The following is a 21,438-nucleotide window of genomic DNA, read 5'->3' as shown; positions in this document are numbered from 1 at the left end:
ATGTTTTCTTCCAAGATGTTTATGCTTTTGTGACTTACATTTAAGTCTTTTATCTATTTTGAGTTTATTTTTGGGAATGGTGTAAGTTGGTGGTCTCATTTTATTTTTTTGCATGTACCTGTCCAATTTTTCCAACACCACTTATTAAAGAGAGTGTCCTTACTCCATTGTATGCTCTTACCTCCTTTGTCAAATATCAATTGACCATAAAGATGTGGGTTTATTTCTGGGATCTCTGTTCTGTTCCATTGATCTGTAATGCCTGTTCTTATGACATATACACAATAGAATACTATGCTGCTGTGAGAAGGAAGGAAATCTTACCTTTTGCAATGGCATGGATGGACCTGGAGATTATTATACTAAGTAAAATTAGCCAGGCAGAGAAAGACAAATATCATATTATCTCACTTATATGTAAAATCTAATAAACAAAGTGAACTGAGGAATGGAATAGAGGCAAAGGCAGAGTCACAGGGACCAAAGGGACAGCTGTCAGAGGGAATGGGAATGAGGGGATGGGATCAGAGAAGGTAAAGGGATTAGTGAAACTATATATACATGGCCTGACCTGTGGTGGCACAGTGGATAAAGCGCTGACCTGGAACGCTGAGGTCACCGGTTCAAAACTCTGGGCTTGCCTGGTCAAGGCACATATGGGAGTTGATGCTTCCTGCTCCTCCCCCCTTCCCTCTCTCTCTCTCTCTCTCTCTCTCTCTCTCTTCTCTAAAATGAGTAAATAAAAATAATTTTAAAAAAAAAGAAACTATATATACATAACACAGAGATATAGTTAACAGGACTGAAATTCTAGAGTAAAGAGGGGAGGGAGTTATGGGGGGAGCAAAAGGGGTATAAAAGGGACACAGGGGTGGGGGTGAGGGAGTTATATTCAGTGGAACACTTTAATCCATGTAAATACAATAAATTAAAATTAAAAAAAAAAGATACCCAGCAGAGCAATCTATTAGGGAAAATACCATTCCAAATGAATCTATCTTGGCCTTCAAATTCTGGTTGTACATAAACATATGTGCACCCCTCTCTTAGCCCTGACCCCTTTGATTTCACACGTCTTTCTTCTTAGCATGGCTGTTGGTGGTGGTCTTGCTGCCCTTGGTGGTGCTCTTGGTGGTATTGAGCCAGGCAGCCCAGACCAGCTCATTTGTCTGTGGGTAGAGAGTTTGACTAATGAATTCAAGGTGTAGGCCACCATGACTGCGGAGTCCTTGCTTTCCCAGGAGGTGGCTGAGAGACACTCCCTCACTCTTCCTGTCCTCCTTTTCCAGGGTGGAGCTTCAGCATGGGGTCAGCCTACCAGTTTCACAGCTGGCGTGTGTTCGTGATCGTCTGTGCCCTCCCCTGTGTCTCCTCAGTGGTGGCTCTCACATTCATGCCTGAAAGCCCACGGTTCTTATTGGAGGTAACACTTGTTATTACCAACACTCAAGGAAGCCACATACAGTGGAAAGCATTACAGTTAATTCTGGAAAGTATGTTTGTCTCTTTGGGAGGTATGCTTTTCCTTCCTACTGTGGTGGTTTTGGTGTCACGGAGACATGCTCTCAACAACCAGCCTGTGGACAAGCTGCTTTGTGACCAGAAAGCACTACTGTTCCTCCTTAAGCAAGTAACTTTTTGCTCAATAAAGAGAACACGGCCTGACCTGTGGTGGCACAGTGGATAAAGTGTCAACCTGGAAACACTGAGGTTGCTGGTTCAAAACCCTGGCTTGCCTGGTCAAGGCACATATGAAAGTTGATGCTTCCTGCTCCTCCCCCTTCTCTCTCTCTCTCTCTCTCTCTCTCTCTCTCTCTCTCTTCCCCCCCCCCCTCCTCTCTAAAATGAATTTTTTTAAAAATCACCACATGTATAGCCTGACCTGTGATGGCGCAGTGGATAAAATGTCAACCTGGAACCTTGAGGTTGCCGGTTCGAAACCCTGGGCTTGCCCGGTCAAGGCACATATGGGAGTTGATGCTTTCTGCTCCTCCCCCTCCCCTTCTCTCTTTCTCTCCCCCCCCCCTCTAAAATGAATAAATAAAATTTTTTAAAAAAATTAAAAAAAAAAAAAGAGAGAACATGGCCTATGTTTTATAAATGAAATTTTACCACCCAGAGGTGCTATTTCTTGTTATAGGCACAGCCACTGAACTGCTGAGGTATCCAAGGATATCCAAGTAGTCTGTATGTTCCAAATGCATTTGTGCAATTACACCCAACTTGATCTGACAATTCAAACTGGTTATTGAAAAATCAGGAAGTGTAAGTGTGTCACCTACTGTGCACTCACATTTTTTAGATTGGAAAACATGATGAAGCTTGGATGATTCTGAAGTTAATTCATGACACAAACATGAGAGCACGGGGGCAGCCTGAGAAGGTCTTCACGGTGAGTGCTGCTCCTCAGTGAATTGTCTGTGCCAGGGATTGGGAACTTTTCCTCATAAGGCCAGGCTGTAAATCCTCCCTATCTGTCCCAGCTCCACTTGTCCTTCCATTACTCATTCTTTTGCCATTTTCCATAAGCCTGTCAGTTTGCTGTTGTAGGTGCTGTCTCCTCTGCATGAATTTTCTTCAATTTTCTTGTTACAAAGTTTGTCCTGAGTGGGAAAACTTGTCAAAATTAATGAAAATTAGGTACATGGAACATTTTTTAGAAGGAACATGGTTTTTAAATCTTTTGCTATATATAGCATATAGTTAGATGAAACATGTTTTGTCTAAAATGGTTTTCAGACATACAGTAAGACATAGTGGGACAAAAGTAAGATCTCCAATGTCTTATAAAAATATAAATTATAGTTCTTCAAATATGAAATAGTTTCTGATTAAACAGTCCTCTGACATCTAATTTATTTATTTTATTTTTATTTAGAAAAGACATTTTTCATAATGTAAAGAAAGACTATAGTCTGGTCTCTATCCAAATTATCACAGATTCTTCATTAACAAAATCTCTTATGCAGTGTAATGGAGAAATTAAGACCAGTAATGGAGGACCGGGAAGCCTTTGAGTAGGCCATTGTTTTGAGTAAATGTACAATAAAGGAAAACTATCTTTATATTAAAAGATCATGAAGCTGGAGAAATCTTAAAACATTATCTAGATACTCAATATCACTTAACCGTTGTCAGCCAAGTGAGGGTAAACCCTTTACCAAAGACTTCTGAGAAGGTGTCTCTGTAGGGCTTCATTGCCCTGCTTACCTGCTTTTCTTCCAGAAGGTTAGAGTGACCAAGTCCACTCATGGTCATCCCTGTTAATAGTTATGTAAGGCAGGAATAAGATGGGAACAATCCAAAAGAATAAGTATCATTTATGTAACTTTCAAAGTCATTATATGCCTCCACCATGACAAATTTGTCTTTTTTCTTGTTATAGCTACAATACGGTGAGTTTGCATGTATTCCTTCAAGGTCTCCTTTTTAAACCCTTTTTCCTATGCCCCACCTTAAATATTCTCTTCCGGGGCTTTATTTTCAGTTAATTTCTCTTTTAACTACATGCTCTCCTTAGCAAACCTCATCTTTTTCTGCATCTCTGTCACCTAAAGGAGCTCCAGATGTGCATGCTGAAGGTCGCTGGCCATTACTCAATGTTCTGTAGACCCTTTCAATTTGGAATTCCTAAATCTGAACTTACCACTTTAAGAGTCTCCAAGCCTCTTCCTTGTTGTAAATTCTATCAGGTACCACTAGCACTACCCAAACTGAAACCCTGAAACTATCCTATTTCATCTTTCCTTTATCTTCATTATGGAAGGAAGGGAGGGTCATAGTGATGTTCCAAGAATAAAAGTTTGATGGGAAAGCTTTATGAACTATGGTTAGGGGAAAATTCAGCAAATAAGTAGGTTCCTCAAAAAAAGTATACACACACACACACACACACACACGTATTTCTCTGTTATATTATTCTCCATCCAAAATGTCATTCATTATTGTTCCTTACTTTTCACCCTCACTGCCACTGATTTAGTTTACCCCTCATTACTCGCTGTCTTTTGTTCTTTGACTGTTTTTCAGCAATGCTGAAGACCTTGTAGTTGCTCAGTACACTGTTTCTTCTCACACCTCTGGATGCTTGCACATGGTATTTCTCGCAATTGGAATGGCCTCCAAACCGTTTACACAAATGGAAAATGACATAATCTCCAGCTCAAATTTCACAGTCCATGAAGCCTTCTCTCTTCTCTCTCCCAGGTCACCTTGGGTGTTCTATACCATATGTTTCTCCCATCTGATATAGACCTCCGTCAGAGTACTCTGTATGCTAATTGCTTGGAGGATGTGATGTTTGATATTCGCACCTCCAGGGCCCAGTGTCTGGCCTGGCACTCCCATGGGTACCAATGAATTAATGAACAAACAGACATTGATGATTGGATAAGAGAAAACCTCCCAATAGTAATTTATTGAGTGATAAGAAAGCCCCTGTAACTAAAAAAAATCTAGATAAGAATATCATAAAATAATGTCTACATGAATTATTTTGAGCTGACTCTATTGAGAATCCCATACTTAACTCAGACACTATTTTTGTCAAATGCAGACATCTTTGTTTATGTAGTTAGGAAGAAGCTACTGCCTACATGATATAATTTGAAAGATAACAAGCTTCCCCATATCACATCCATCAAAAGCCAACCTTAGTACCTGATTCTCACAATAGAAGTGCTGCTTTGGATGTTGGCAGAATCTCCAGGGGAAAAAATAATAATCTGTTCAGGAGTTATCACTAGCAGGGGTAACGTGTGTGCACATTTCTCTGCCTCTCTCAGATTTATCATAATCAGGGAAATGTTGACTAATAGGATAAGAAGGGACAGATCCACAAGGAACCATTCTCCCTTTCTCTCTGTCTCTCTTTTTAGGCTTCATTCTCAGTTTTGAAAGCATTACTTCCCCTGACTCTTGATTCTTTTCCTTGGCAAAAGGAGGCTAACTTAAATCATTGCAGCTTTTCATGCTGAACCTCCATTATTCATTCCCCTCCATGGCTGAAGAATCGGGTTGCCACTGACACTCACTCACTTGACCTTGCACCATGGTCACCTGCAGGTATTTGCTGACTGGTCACTGTGGGTTAGCTAGGCTGTGGGAGAAGGAAGAGAGGGTCATAGTGATGTTTCAAGAATAAAAGTTTGATGGGAAAGCTTTATGAACTATGGTTAGGGGCCAAATTCAGCAAATAAGTAGGTTCCCCCCAAAAAGTATACAATCACTTTAATCCAAGCAAAATAATTCTTAATCCAGAAGCTATCTGGATGTTCTATCTGCTAATAATGTATGTCTTTTGTAGTAGTAATTCAGAGAAGGGCATTTTGGTTTCACACTATTCTATTACTATTTTTCCTTCCCCCCATTTCTCTATAATATTCCTCTTATTCATTCTTTATACAGTTCGTTTAGGTGCAGCTTGGGTATGTATACTTATACCAGCAGCCTGACATGTGTGTAGAGGAATTATCAAATACCTGCTTTTTTGTTGGAGTCAGCTTTTGCTTTTTTAAAAACAAACTGTAAGCCTAAACCGAGCAACTTCAGAAAAGAGAACTCAGCACTTTGCCCTCTGTTGTTTCTTGCAGGTAAACAGAATTAAAACCCCCAAACAAATAGATGAGCTGATTGAAATTGAGAGTGACACAGGAACATGGTACAGGAGGTGTTTTGTTAGGGTCCACACAGAACTATATGGAGTAAGTAAAAAGCCTGCCCTGAATTATTGTCCAACTTGCTGCGTTTGAGGTTAGTCAGAAGCAGGGTTGACTAGACCAGCTCCATGAATGGGGTTCTTCCAAGTTCTGCCCAGGACACCTGACTCCTGGAGTAGGACCAGGTAATAGGATCCCCTTGGGATCACTGGGGTAACTAAGACATTCTGTCTTTGGGAAGGGATGGTGTTCAGCAAGGATTCCCAGCAGTGATGAGTGCATTGAAGGCTTGAGTTACTTTGCCCATTGTCCTCCAGGAAGCTGATAAATGAAAAATTTGGTTTCTTAAAGCCTTTAAATTTTACATTTTAAGTTCAAATGAACCCAGTGCAAAGAAAACTCAATATTTTAATAATTTGTTGGAGGGAGTAGATTATGTGTTGACTAGATAATTGCATAAGTAAATTCACTCTCTGATATCTCACAGATTTGGTTGACTTTTATGAGATGTTTCAACTACCCAGTCAAGGAAAATACAATAAAGCTTATAATTGTTTGGTTCACCCTATCCTTTGGGTAAGTGATGATTAAATTCTTGGTGAGTGAAATTGTTAAATTTCCACACTGTAATTCCCAGTCATGCTGCTTTCTTGTCTTATACTGTTTGATGCTGTTAATATTTAGGAAAGAATTTTTCCAGCTTATAGTTGCTAACAACTATGGTTTTATAACCTGGTCATTTTACTTATCATAAAGCAGAACCAACAGTATTTGGAAAGTCTGATAAGACCCTGAGTGATTTGTCCCCCATGACTTCTCTACCCTCCTCTCCTTATGTGCTTGGCCCCACTATTTTCTCTTCCTTGAACACATAAGAAGAGTAATAAACACATTCAGGTCAAGGGATCTTCATGTCTGGTGGAGCCCACATTTATGCCGCAAGTTCCATGCCTTCACGTCCTTAAATTAAAACGGTGGGTCATCAGATATGATTGACCTTTCCCAGTGCTGTGAGTTGTAATAAAGGGACAAGCAAGGAAAGTGGTGGTCAAAGACCTAGCATCTTGTTCTGCATTTGACTTGGAGGCATTACTAAGCTTTAGTTCCTCATTTCTAAGTTGAGAAGGTTGATTTAGAATATATAAAGTAACTCTCACCCAAGTTCTAAAAATCCTATTAATCTATGAAGGAAGAGAAAGATGAAAATTAACATGTATTAAGTGCCTGCTATGTGCCAAACACCACGCTAGACCAAAGTTCTATTCTCAAGATATAAAGAGTTACATTATAATAATTACCTGGTTTGTTTAATAATTTATTATTGATCACACTTTAAGCTGTATGGCTTTCTTACTGATAGCCCCAAGATTTCAAACAGTGTGTAGCATTTAGTGCAGCGGTTCTCAACCTGTGGGTCGCGACCCCGGCAGGGTCAAATAACCAAAACACAGAGGTCACCTAAAGCCATCAGAAATACATATTTTGGCTTTAGATGACCCCTGTGTTTTGGTCGTTCAACCCCTGCCGGGGTCGCGACCCACAGGTTGAGAACCGCTGATTTAGTGGATATTTAGTAAATGTTTGCTGAATAACTGAAAACTGAGCTGAAACTCCTCCATGTCATTGATTGTGGACGCTCCAGAGTAGTGTGCTTCCTCATGGTTGCTATTTGTAAGATTTTTTTGTCCTATGTATAGGACTAGAAAGCATTGCCATAGATGTTGCATCTCTGACTCATTTATTACTAGGTGGTCATATGTTCACAGTGATTTAATTCACAACCTATGAAGAGAAGGGTTTGGAATATATGAATTCCTGAACCAGAGATGTTTCCAGAATGATGTCAATGATGATAAAACTGTACATACTGAATTTTCTATGTGCTAGGGACTTTGTGTCCCATTTAATCTGACTAACCACTCAGGAAGGTGGATACTGTCATCAGCCTGGTATTAGAGATGGGGAAACTGAGGCTTAGATAACTGACTGAAGATCACACAGCTGGTAAGTGGCAAGGCCAGGATTGGAACCTAGCATGTCTACCTGCAACAGGAGACACTAGAGCAATAGCTCTCAAACTTGAGTGTACATCAGACCCCAGAGTTTCTGATTCAACAGGTCAGAATGGGGCCTGAGAATTTGCATTTCTAACGAGTTCCCAGGTAATGCCGATGCTGCCAGACCCCCCCACTTTGAGAACCACTGCTTTAGAGCAGTGTTGTACAACAGATATATAACATGAGCCACATGTGTCATTATAAATTCTCTGGCAGCCACACTAAAAAAAGATAAAAGGAAACAGATAAACCTAATTTGAACAATATATTTTACTTGGCTTATTATGTCTAAAATATTATCATTTCAATGTAACAATAATTAATGACTTACTTATTTTACATTCTTTTTTTATTAGTCTTCAAATGTGATATTTTATACTTATAGCACATCTCACTCTGGAGTAGCCACATCTCAGCCACTCAGTAACCACATGTGGTGAGAGGGTGCTGTATGGAAGAGCACAGCAGCAGGACTCAGCTGTTCCCTGTTAGAACAGCACATGAGCGGCCAGGAGGCAGAAAGTGGAAATAGCCTGGATTTTCATATAATTGCCTAAACGGCCCTTTTCCCAGCCTTGAAGTACTTTGAGAAATGGGGCTCTATACCTAGGCTAGTGGTAGAGGAGTAGAGTAAGAACCTAGAAAGATTTTCCATTTGTAAAAGAGGTCATTCTTTAAGGGCTCTCATGGTTTTTGGACACCAGGAGTTTCTACTGCCAGACTAGGAAATGGGGTTCCTCGATGCAGCCCGGTTAATAACCAGAATGCCACATATGGGTACAAGGTAGGATTCTTATGCATGTCTCCTCCCAAAGTAAGGCTTCAGGAATTGTAAACCTGGGATTCTCCAGGTATCCCCAGACCATATCTCTCCCTTGATTTTTACGGACGTAATCGTGATGGGTAGAGAGCAGCTTGGATTACTGCTCCACGATTCATAGAGATTCAGGGAGCCCATCATCTGGGAGTACTGCTCTCGGAACCACTACTCTCTGAACGTGTCAGGGGGGCATGCATTGCCTCAGGTGTGCTGACATCTTTACAAACTCACATTTCTTTGTCTTTGCAGGTACTATGGATTATCTGTTTGGTTTCCTGATGTCATTAAACATCTACAGTCGGATGAATATGCATCACGAATTAGAAATTTGCCAAAAGACAAATATGCAAATTTCAGTATTAACTTTACAATGGAAAATCAGATTCATAGGGGAATGGAATACTACAATGGCAGGTCCAAAAACTTTGAAATAACTTAATATGCTACCTGTTTACAAAAACTTGTTTCTTACTAACCTTCACTGCACTGAAATATGAATAGTTGGGGGGTTTTATTTATTTATTTTAGTTTATACATTGTATTATTTTCTTTTTGTGTGTGTGTGACAGAGACAGAGAGGGACAGATAGAGACAGACAGACAGGAAGGGAGAGAGATGAGAAGTATCAGTTTTTCGTTGCAGCTCCTTAGTTCATTGATTTCTTTCTCATATGTGCCTTGACCAGGGGGCTACAGCAGACCGAGTGACCCCTTGCTCAAGCCAGTGATCTTGAGCTCAAGCTGGTGAGCCTTGCTCAAACCAGATGAGCCTGTGGTCAAGCCGGTAACCTCAGGGTTTCGAACCTGGGTCCTCCGCATCCCAGCCTGATGCTCTATCCACTGCGCCACCACCTGGTCAGGCTAGTCATTTTCTTGCTGAGTATGAATTTTTCCAAATGAAAGAAAAGGGATCAATTACTTCACCTAAAACTACTTCTGAAACTGAGCTGCTTTGTATTTATTAAGTGATAGAATTGACTGATAGGAAATGAAATTTTACATCACTTCTTGGCCTTTTGGCTAAGATCAAGTGTAAAATGAAAATTTACAGAGACCCTGGAAAGAAACAGAAATAACTTAGAGAAGAAAAGAATGAAGAGTGTGTATGAGAACATAAAATGGTTATTTAGTTCAGAAAAGAAATTTGAAATGTAATTTGTTACCTGTCTTCTATTTCTGAAAAGGGGTATCATTTTTCAGAATTCCTTCCTTCTCCATAACGCTGAATCAAAAATCAGGGTTACCTGGCCGGTTGGCTCAGCGGTAGAGCGTCGGCCTGGCGTGTGGGGGACCCGGGTTCACTTCCCGGCCAGGGCACATAGGAGAAGTACCCATTTGCTTCTCCACCCCCCCCCTCCTTCCTCTCTGTCTCTCTCTTCCCCTCCCTCAGCCAAGGCTCCATTGGAGCAAAGATGGCCCGGGCGCTGGGGATGGCTCCTTGGCCACTGCCCCAGGTGCTAGAGTGGCTCTGGCTCTGGTCGTGGCAGAGCATCACCCCCTGGTGGGCAGAGCGTCACCCCTGGTGGGCGTACCGGGTGGATCCCAGTCGGGCGCATGCGGGAGTCTGTCTGACTGTCTCTCCCCGTTTCCAGCTTCGGAAAAATACAAAAAAAAAAAAAAAAGGGTTAAATTGTATCAGTAAAAGTTTCAATTAGAGAAGAAGAAGAATTCCCCAAAGTTAAGGACTCTGAAAATCAGGAATAAGTTAGCAAAGGTTGTTTTTGAGTATAGAATCTGGAATGCCCACTGCTGAGGATGGAGAACTGCTCAGAAAGCTGATTTTGGTTTGTTCTTTAAGAAAGGCAAAAGGATGGACAAGGTCATTATTTACATCCATTATTTGTTGTCTGAGCAAATAATTGCTGCTGTGAGCTCCTGATGGTTTACAGTCATTTTTGGGAAATTGTCCCAGTTTCAAAAGTGATAAAAGTAAAAATTTAAAATAATCAAACAGTCTCCCAGGGCAAAACTCAGTTTGGAAAGATGAAAAAGAATTCTGTGGGATGTTTATGGTTTGTAACAAAAAGGAGAATTACCAGCAAGGAGGTAATTGTTTGAATTGATAATTCAGTAAGGGGCCTGCCTAATCCTAATTCTAATCCTAATCCCAATCCCAGCTGTATAAAACCACCAGTACTCTCCACATTAAGTCTGGACTCACATCTGGATTTGTTTTTTTTAAAAATCATTACAGTTGAGTGCTCTGTAATTCTAGGTTGAAAATTTTCTCCCTTTATTTAAAAAAACATTGTTACTCCATTAATTAAAAAAAGAAATTTCTAACATGTTTGTATTTCTAACAGTCATATTTTTAGTAATATCTGTTAAAATTCTAAGATGGCTATTCAATCATGACTAAGAAATATATATTTTACATTAGCAATGTAGTGATTAATATTTTAATGCTATTAAAATCCTTATGAACTATACATTGGTTTTAGAAGGGATAGAATTTTTTTTACTTTCAAGGAAATTTGAAATACTACTAGCTAACTCATATTTAAAAACATAGCTTTCCTGTTCAACACATAAAATAACAACAACTCCTTATTTACTGATATGGAACAACATCCAGGATAAACTGTCAGGAGACAAAGCTAGTTGTAGGATAGTGTGTCTCATTTGCTAGCACTCTCTATACAGAATGCTTCTTGAGAAGCACACAGAAACTGACAACAGTGAGTATCTCTGGGAAAAATAACTGGGTGTCTTGAGAAACTTACTTTTTCCTTTTTCAACGTTTTGAATTTTGTATGATGTGTACTCTGTGTGTGTGTGTGTGTGTGTATTATCCATTCAAAAAAATTATTTGCCCTTTCTAAATTTAGTTCCATTCCAGAAAAATTTATAATCTTAACATGTACTGTTACCCTCCTTTAGTAGGCAAATTCACAGATGGTTTCTCTCTGGACCCTAGAGCAGGGGGTTGATGTAAGGTTATTTTTTAAGCTGGTTGGTCTGTTAGGCCACAGTGCACAGTCAGTCCTTAAGGAGAGAACAATTTTGAAAGTACTAATCAATAACTAATGAATTGCTTTTAAGTGAGTCAGCTCACTTGCCTAGAAGGATCAGTCCCTTTCTCCCCTACTTAGAGTGTCACTTGACATCAAAAGTTTTTTCACAGTTGAACAAGTATTTTCCTCCCAGTGACTGTGTAAATATATATTCATAGTCTCTTAATAAATTACCGAGATTCATTGTTGAGTATTTATCCATGTCTCCTAGGAGTTCTTATCAACACAGACACATCTGAATCATAGACTATTCTGAAATGTTAGGAGCATTATGACTGTTTACTTTTACCTCCTAGATTTCCCCCTTGCAGCACCCACAACTGTGCATGAGCAGGTGTCATCATTCTACACATTTCCAAAAATAAGCAGAGCCCTCATTATTCCACTTGGTTCAAGGAATATTCTTGGCTCTCAGAAAAAAAAATATATTCTTGGAATGAATGTGACCTATGAGTTTCTTGACCCCTGAGTCAATCATTCCTTATGTAAATGAAGAATTCCCATGTCCTCTCTTCAGGTGAATCCCTACACTAGAATGGGGAAAAGTTGGGTTTTCAGTTTAGAGAACAGACTTCCATGAAAATGTGTAACATCTTCAAGTTAGAGCTTTTAACCCCAAATAGAGACTTTTCAAATAAAGGCATATGAGAAGGAACAAGAAAATAGGACTGAAAAATAATGAGTTAATAGCCACAAGTAATCTGCAAATTTTTTATCAGCAGTTGCAAACCCCAAAAAACATTTTACCAACATTGCAAAAAGCTAAATGAAATTGCCTTGAATGCCATCTCTTCTCCTGGTAGAAAATAATTCTGGCACACTGTGGAGAGCCAAAGGACAGCCTGCATGAGTGAAAACAGGGAAAGCTAAGAGCTCAGAAAACTTAGAAACCAATGTCCTTTATAATGAAGGAAGTTTGTAGAGGGACATTTCATCTCCAAACCTGTTGGACTTAGCTTTAAACCCTGATGAACAATCATTGATATAAACTTTTTGTGTCTGTTGAACAGATTCCTAGGGGTAAAATTCAAATCTGTAACTTTCAAGGATTCAATTTTTAAGGCCTGCACCTTTGAGGATGTGACTTCAGTCAACACCTACTTCAAGAACTGCACATTTATTGATACTGTTTTTGACAACACAGGTAGGTGTGCTATCTAGCCCTGTTGTGGCTTCTCCAGAGAGCCTGGCACTTGGCAAAAATGTGATATCCATGTGACAGTGTGGGCAGGGATTTATGGGGAAAATGGAGAATTAAAGTATAAATTAACAGTTTTCCTAAACCAGATTGAATCAAAGTTAAGTGTGTATGATTTGTTTTTGTCAAATTTAATACAAATGAGACATGTTGAAGTTGCAAGTTGAAAAAATAAATGGTTTGGTGAAAACTTTTTTTTAAAGAGAGAGAGACAGAAAAGGAGAGAGTTAAGAAGCATCATCTTGTAGTTGTGTCACTTTAGTTATTCGTTGATTGCTTCTCATATGTGCCTTGACTGGGGGGGCTCAAGTTGAGCCAGTGACCCCATTGCTCAAGCCAGCAACCTTGGGATCATGTCGATGATCCTATGTTTAATCTGGTGAGCCTATACTCAAGCCAGATGAGCCCATGCTCAAGCCAGTGACCTTGGGGTTTTAAACCTGGGACCTCAGTGTACCAGGTTAACATTCTATTCACTGCACCACCACCAGTAAGGTGGTGAATAACTTTTAAAGCAAAGAATTAACCTGCAGTTTATTTGTTTTGATAATTTTGGTTTCTAAATCTAGTATTTGTTTAAGTCAGCATCCTGAACTACAGTCAGCAGAGATGGTGAACATATGGCTGACTCATGTATAGTGTGGAAAAAACTATAATGAGAGTCCTTATATAACATGATAATTAGAATAAACTAACATCATGAGGGAGTAAACAAGTAATAAAATTAGCAATGGCCAATCAAAAGAAATCAGAAGGTAACTAGATTCTTTAACTTAGTTTAATCCTTTTTTCAAAGGTATTTTTTCATTCAGCTATAGTCAGGTCTCAGTATTGGGGATTGGTTTCAAGATCTCCATGGATACCAATATCCATGAATGCTCAAGCCCATTATATAAAATAGTGTAGTATTTGTATAATCTACGCACATCTTCTCATAGACTTTAATCATCACTAGATTATTTATAATACCAAATACAATGTAAATACTATATAAATCATTGTTATACTGTATTGTTAAGGAATAAAGACAAGAAGAAAGGTCTGTACATATTCAGTATGGATGCATCCACAATGGACCTAACTTCATAGTATACAACAGCTATAGCATAACTTGTTACCAATCCACAGATGTGGAATCTGTGAATATAGAGGGCCAACCATACTTTGTAATGCAAAGTCCTAGACTTTGGCCAGGCAAAGATATTAAAAGTCAAACCAGCTCAGGCCTTGAAGCCCTCAAGAACTTTATAATGTCATGATTCCTATCAGAATTCTCAATAGGCTTTCTTATACTGGTATAGAACTATTAAGAGTTTGATGAATTATCTTTATGTTCACAGATTTTGAGCCATATAAATTCATTGACAGTGAATTTCAAAACTGCTCATTTTTTCACAATAAAACGGGTTGCCAGATTACCTTTGATGATGACTATAGTGCCTACTGGATTTATTTTGTCAACTTCCTGGGAACACTGGCAGTGTTACCAGGGAACATTGTGTCTGCTCTTCTGATGGACAGAATCGGGCGCTTAACGATGCTAGGTATGTGCTTATTTTCATGTAAAATAAAGAAGCTGCCCTTGCAATCTAGAGGGAACCCATTTTCCACTACACCCCCTACCCCCTTAGGGATTTACATGCCATAGAGATGAAAGAAATCCCTTAAGACCTTTATTAAGACTAAGTTTTAGTGAAAATTATGTCTCAGTACATTTCATTTGAGCAGCTTCCACAAATTCACAGACTGGAAAACTAATTCTGTGTGACTAATGTATATTTTTCAACTTAAGTAGCTGAGTAATGATGATGTGCATTTCATGCTTGCTATGTTCAGAAGGCAGAGAAGTGAACCTTTCATTCAGTGTGCACACCTGCCATTCTGCAGCTTCCCCTTGGGATTTGTGTTGCTGTGAGACCTTGAAGAACCAAGGGTCTTTGCTCTACCAAGATGACAGGAAACATCCCAGCCTCTGTCTGTTTTGTTGGCAGGTGGATCTATGGTGCTTTCAGGGATCAGCTGTTTCTTTCTTTGGTTTGGCACCAGCGAATCCATGATGATAGGTATGCTGTGTCTGTACAATGGGTTGACCATCTCTGCCTGGAACTCTCTTGATGTAGTCACTGTGGAAATGTACCCCACAGATCGGAGGTATGTTGAAATGGGCCTCTAGGCAGAGGCACTCTGAGCCTCACAGGGCCACTGAAAAGTCATAGAAAATAAATTGTTTCTAAGAAAGTAAAAATCCAGAAATATCTGGCTATGGGTTTCACTTGTATATTTTAGAAGGAAAATGTTGGTGGGTATAGTTGCTAGCAGGAGTTACTACGACAATTGTTACCAGCAATGTGGGCTCTCGGTTCTTGACTTTGTGCAGGAAAGATTTCACAACATAGGTCTAGGTGAGTGGTTCTCAACCTTTCTAATGCCGTGACCCCGCAATACATTTCCTCATGTTGCGGTGACCCCAAACCAAAAAATAATTTTGGTGGCTACTTCATAACTGTAATTTTGCTACAGTTATGATTCGGAAAGTAAATACCTGATATGCATTATGTATTTTCCGATGGCTTTAGGCGACCCTGCCAGGGTCGCGACCCACAGATTGAGAACCGCTGGTCTAGGTGATTTTGAGTATGTTTAGTAAAACTGGGGACAGTGATACAAAGGAAGAGCTTAAGTTAGAAGAGACAAGGTCATAGCAACAGGAGTGAGCCTAGGCAGAGCTGCCTTGTCTCTGTAGAAAAATCACAGAGGCAGAGTGAGCCAGCTGGGCTGCATAAAGACAAGTGACCAAGGCATAAGAAGGGCCCTTGAAGAAAGAAAACAAAGATATGTGCCTGAAGAAAAAAGCAAGGAGTGTGTGTGAGGTAAGACATAGGCATGCTCTAGAGAAAGAGAGCAAGCATGCTGGTTTCTTTGTCTTAAAGGTTCTTATCTGTTTTCTAAAGGCAGGAATTTCAGGAGAGGTCTCAGGGGAGAATCTCAATAGAATATTCATCAGCTTTCCAGGTGTGTCCTTTTAGGGTTACAGTCTCTACTGATTGGTTGGTACTGGGGGGGAGGGGTATTATTATTTATTGCAGCTGGTCCTAATGTCAGCCAGTCAGCCCTGGTGTCACTTTGTGTGGTTTTGCTGCTTTTCTGGGCCTGGAGCTGAAATAAAACTGAGGCCCAGATATTATCTCTAGTTTGATCAAAATTGTTTCTAAGATTATTTGATGCTGACAAGAACCTCATTGTCCTGAGGCTTAATGCTTAAGGGAGTGGTTGTTGTCCAAGGGAGAAGGATGCAGGTGAGTCAGGATGCTGGATAAAACCAGTTTGAATCAGCTGTCTCAGTTTCCCTATTCTACTGGCCAAGGAATTTTCCTTGCCTCTTACTATCCTGCCTCACAATGGAACCAGTGAAGGAATATAATTGTGTCCATGACTTAGTTTGCTGACAGTGAGAGAAAGTGAAACTGAAAATATTTCGGAGTTCATGCTGCCTGTCCCCAATTCAGAGATAGAGATTAAATTTTTATGGGTGCTTTATTCTGATGACCAGCAATCTGGGGAATTGTGGATTACATTCCCAAATACCTGTAACCTCAAACCTCTGTCCCCAGACAACCTTTGACATGTAAGGGTCTGAGGATTTCAAAGGAGAGTTAATCAGATCATAGTCCATTAATTGGATCATAGGGAGAGTTGAACCTAGGAGTGCAGAGGCTTTGCTTGCAGTCGTCTGGGGCAAAAGAGTGGATCAGCTGCAGATCTTGTTAAATCCTTGTAGGACTGACAAAGGTGGATCACTCACAAATCTTATTAAGCCGTATCAGCCTGTTCAGGTATCCCAGTTCCTGGAACAAAGCTTTTACAGGAGGTCCTTGGGCTACAACACAGTTCCATTCCTATGACAGTAACATGTAACCTGAATTTTGGTGTAAATTGAAACACACCGTACCCTAACTCACTTACCTTTCCTAACACATTTATAAAATCATAATCTAAAACATAAAAGCACAAATAAGCCACAGATAAAGGAAAAGGACATAAATATACTGTACTGTACACTGTACTGTAGTAACAGAAAAAGTGATAAAAAAAATGAGTGTATAAAAAGTACAATGCTAGCAGCATAAACCAAAACACTAGTCTCAATTTTTTAAAGTTTTTATGGAAGTGAGCATTGTTGTAAAGCCAGAAGCCACGGCCAGAGCCACTATCACAGCAGCCTTCCGGCCCATGCAGGTTCGCATTGGATTCGGACAGTCGGTAAAGAAACAACGGAGCCACAAACTGGTGGGCCATAGCCTTTAATCCTAGCTTGCACCCAGCGGGCAAGTAAAAATACACACTGGGCTCCAAAACCCAGTCACACTCAGTGCTCACAAAGCTACTGACTTATCCGAGTTTCCTAGAATCAAAGGTTTCTAGCTCACCAGCCTTATTCTCCTCAGTTCCCCATCTCCTTCCTTATCCCAGATACAAACTCTACACAAACTGGCATCTCACTCAGCACTCCGCCATCTTGGCTGCTTCTCCTGGCCTACTCCACGTGGCCTCCTTCCTCTAATCATCCCAGGAACCATGAGCCAAGTCCCGTTCTGCCCCCATTTTATAGTGTAGCTTCACAACCTTTAATCCAATATACAAAATAAGGTAGTCTCTAATACAAAGTCACTTCTCTGAGGCATGATTGGATTGTACCGCCCTACATCAAAAAGGGTAGGAAAGGCTTAATCCCAAAACCAAGCCCCAGGCTACAAGGATTCTGCCTGCCTTTAGCCCACCCCAACACACATTAATATCACCTGGGCAACGGCCTCCTTGTGTTATCTTTAACAAAGTGAGCATAATACATTTTATCTGCCCAACAATTGTAAACTCAAAACTGTTATATGTAGAGACTGTCATAACCCGAGGACCCCCTGTACTTGCATTAACCAGTATGCCCCCTGACCATAACCAAAGCCACCATTATTCAAGATAAAGTTTAAATTATTGAGTTCCCCTCATCATTAGCTGTGATGAGGCAGTGAGGAGTTGGATCTAACAGCCTGTCTTGGTCCATATTTTGAGCCACTAATTATTAGAAGAAAATGATGCATCTTGTCCCAAAATGGAGACATGAAAACTTTGAGCCTCATATCAGAGAAAGGGCTGGAAGAGATTTGGGCTAGAAGTTCAGCAGCTGAATATTAAAGAAATAAAAGCCCTGTTTTGCCATCTGACATGAGTGAAAACAAATGGCCTTGCCTTCTTTTGTTTTATGTATGCTTTGTCACAGTGGAAGCCCTCTTTGCTGGAGGATCGAGTCAGTATTGTCTGGACTATGAAATGAAGGAGGGTTTTCTCAAGCTATGCAGAGACATTTGGAGTATCAGTTTTCAGCTGTTGTCAGAAGGTTAACCATTGTTAGAATCCATCGGAGTCCGAAAAGACCAGTGTAACAGGCTTTATTGAAAGGAAGAAAGGAACCCTGCTGGCCTGATTCGTAAGGGAGAGTCACACACCAGGCACAGCCTAGGACTGGGTTTTAAGGGTTTTGGGGGAGAGGGAGTGAGAAGGGTCATGGGGCTTTCAATCGTCCAGGACTTCTCGGCTTGTGACCTCAGACATTCCTTTGTGGTTGGTCATCTGCTGCAAGCTCTGAAACAGACTTACTGGCAGGGTTAAAGAAATGAAACCTAAGATTCCCAACTATTTGATATATAAAGAGAGAGAGAGAGAGAGAAAGAGGTTCCTAGAGAGGCCTCAAGGGAAAAGGGACGGAGGTCATTATCTTCTGTAACTTCTTCCTGCTGAATAGGGGTAGTGAAGGGTTATTGCCTCTCTAAGGATTACTCTCAGTGAGGGGTAGAGAGGTGCAGTAATGGCTTCTTGTCGGGTAGGGGTGTATTTATAGGGTTCCAGATTTTTCTGTTTCGCGAGGGCAGGTTTCAGGGTTGGTGTGTAGGGTTAGGTAGATTTTTCCAATTTTCTGATTGGCGAAGGTCTGCATGTGATCCTGTAAGAAACTAGTGAACAAACATAAGAAATAGAGTCTAAAAGTTAGGAAAATAAATAGGAGAGTGAGTAGACCAATGAAAGGCAATAGTCAAGACACCCAGTTTATGCGAAACCACTGATTCCATGACTTGGTTTGTTGTTTTTTTTACAAATTTGCTGGGCTTCAGAGAGAGAGAGTGGGAATAAGGCAGGACAGTGGCCAGTCCCCTTGCCCCTAGACCTATTTTTATAGAAATTTTTAAAGCAACTAGAAGAGGAATTACCTGAATAGCTCGTTTGCTCCTTAGATTGATGGGTAGTGTACTAGGAACTGGAAGAGGCTCATGGGGTGGGATTAGGTTGACATTTGGGGTGAGATAGATTAGGGTACAGATTTCTGTCCAATTAATAGGGAGACACATATAGGTATTGGTCCCACATAAGTAGAAAGCCCTTGATTGGCCCTGGCCGGTTGGCTCAGTGGTAGAGCATCGGCCTGGCGTGCAGGGGTCCCGGGTTTGATTCCCAGCCAGGGCACACAGGAGAAGCACCCATCTGCTTCTCCACCCCTCCCCCTCTCCTTCCTCTCTGTCTCTCTCTTCCCCTCCCACAGCAAGGCTCCATTGGAGCAAAGATGGCCTGGGCACTGGGGATGGCTCCTTGGCCTCTGCCCCAGGTGCTAGAGTGGCTCTGGTCGCAACAGAGCGACGCCCCAGAGGGGCAGAGCATCACCCCCTGGTGGGCAGAGCATCGCCCCCTGGTGAGCGTGCCGGGTGGATCCCGGTCGGGCGCATGCGGGAGTCTGTCTGACTGTCTCTCCCCAGTTTCCAGCTTCAGAAAAATACAAAAAAAAAAAAAAGAAAGCCCTTGATTGGTTGATACAGGATGAGAGGTGGATAGAGAATAGAAGGACAAGGGGTCAGTTTTGTTTCTCTGTTTTTGAGCTTCAGATGGTCAGAGTGGAGAAAAGAGCCATCCTAATAAGTGGGGAGAGTAGAGGATTGTTAGCTAAGGTTACTAATTAAACATTCTTCGAAAACCAGTTTTCTAACTATTCAATTTTTTTTTTTCTCTGTACAAACTTCCTACAACCTGCACAAACCTTCTACAACTTACATAAACCCTCAGCTTTCATGAACTTTCTTATCCAGAAATAACTGGCTTTCATAACAACTTGCCTTTTTCTTTTTCTTTCAAAAGTATTTCCATACCTTATACTTTCTATTTTCAAAACCATACAATTCCTTTCTAGTCAGAACTCTTGATTTAAAAATCTTTAACCTTTAGTGACAATTAAGTTGACTTTCTTTTTTACCCTACTTCCATTTTCTCAAAGTCTGATTAAAAGAGTCCTTAGTTTCTTCATATATTCACCATACATAGACCAACCAGCTTCCAGTTTGTGGTTGGAGTAAGGCATGCTGTTTTTCTACCTTAGCAGCAGTGGGAGTTGCCAGGATTATGGTGTGTGGACCTGTCCACATAAAAGTCAGCCCTTGGGTGATGTACTGCTGGAAACGCCTCATTGACAGTCTTTGAACAGTTTGATGAGTAACCTATAAATCCTGCAAGTACTTAGGGAAAGGGTGGTTACATTTCTACACTTTGCAGCTAGAGTTTAAGTCAGGGGTCCCCAAACTATGGCCCACGGGCCACATGTGGCCCCCTGAGGCCATTTATCTGGCCCCCACCGCACTTCTGGAAGGGCACCTCTTTCATTGGTGGTCAGTGAGAGGAGCATAGTTCCCACTGAAATATTGTTCAGTTTGTTGATTTAAATTTACTTGTTCTTTATTTTAAATATTGTATTTGTTCCCGTTTTGTTTTTTTTTTACTTTAAAATAAGATATGTGAAGTGTGCATAGGAATTTGTTCATAGTTTTTTTTATAGTCCGGCCCTCCAACAATCTGAGGGACAGTGAACTGACCCCCTGTGTAAAAAGTTTGGGGATCCCTGGTTTAAGTCCTAGTGACCACTGTTTCTAGCTGGAATTAGCAGCAGGTCCCAGCCTACAATAGGCATGGGACATTGAGATAAGAGGAATAAAGGTGACACTATACATTAAATAAAGCAACAAAATCAGACTGTCAACCCCCACAGTAGAGATCTTCGAGGGATAAATAAAACTCAAATATTCAGGTAAGCCATAGTAGATGGCCCTTGTGTTTACAAAAAATGAGATTCGTTTATCTGCTACTTGGAAAAAATACCTTAGGCTCGTGAACAATGTCCTTGGTCCTTCAGTGGCAATTCCCAACATGCTGGGCAAGGTCAGGTCACAGGTAGCTGGAGCAGGGCTAGAAGAGACTGAACCCTCCTTCCATGGAGCAAGGGGGCAGCTTACCTTCTCGTGTCCCTCTTTCCACAGCAAAGATGTGTCCCTTGGTGGGGCCAGGAAGCCTGGCAGGCTTCATTTAGTTCAATGACCTTTCTTTCCACTCCTGAAGCAGGGCCCTGATGGAATTCTATGAAGCCCTTTAGGTTGCTAGAGCCTTTAAGAGCATATGCCAAAAGCTGCTGTTTCCTGACCTCTTTTGGGCCTTATTTGCCTTTTCTGTTACTCCCTTGGCCATTATAGACCTTAAAAGCCATGATCAGAAGATCTCACTGAAGGGCTTGACTAAGAGAGCAAAATTGGGAATCCAGTGTCTAAAAAAGTCTATTAGACTGAGGAAAGAAAGGATTTGATCTGCAGTGGTAGGTGGTTGGAGACTGC

The 21,438-nt window shown here is 40.8% G+C and overlaps 1 protein-coding gene across 2 annotated transcripts in view; it reads left to right on the top strand.

The window, feature by feature from the left end:
- SV2C (synaptic vesicle glycoprotein 2C) overlaps positions 1–21,438 on the top strand; it is a 255,816-nt gene that overhangs the window by 177,991 nt on the left and 56,387 nt on the right. For both annotated transcript variants that reach the window (XM_066235031.1, XM_066235030.1), the window contains 8 exons: positions 1,290–1,423; positions 2,303–2,392; positions 5,592–5,702; positions 6,145–6,233; positions 8,784–8,948; positions 12,558–12,691; positions 14,086–14,289; positions 14,737–14,896. In XM_066235031.1, the coding sequence (XP_066091128.1) occupies positions 1,290–1,423; positions 2,303–2,392; positions 5,592–5,702; positions 6,145–6,233; positions 8,784–8,948; positions 12,558–12,691; positions 14,086–14,289; positions 14,737–14,896 (1,087 nt within the window). The remainder of the gene's footprint in view (positions 1–1,289; positions 1,424–2,302; positions 2,393–5,591; positions 5,703–6,144; positions 6,234–8,783; positions 8,949–12,557; positions 12,692–14,085; positions 14,290–14,736; positions 14,897–21,438) is intronic.

Source organism: Saccopteryx bilineata, chromosome 6 (assembly GCF_036850765.1).
Source record: "Saccopteryx bilineata isolate mSacBil1 chromosome 6, mSacBil1_pri_phased_curated, whole genome shotgun sequence".
Lineage (NCBI taxonomy): Eukaryota > Metazoa > Chordata > Mammalia > Chiroptera > Emballonuridae > Saccopteryx > Saccopteryx bilineata.
Note: the sequence above shows the minus strand (reverse complement) of the source record. Positions and strands in the feature narration are given on the sequence as shown.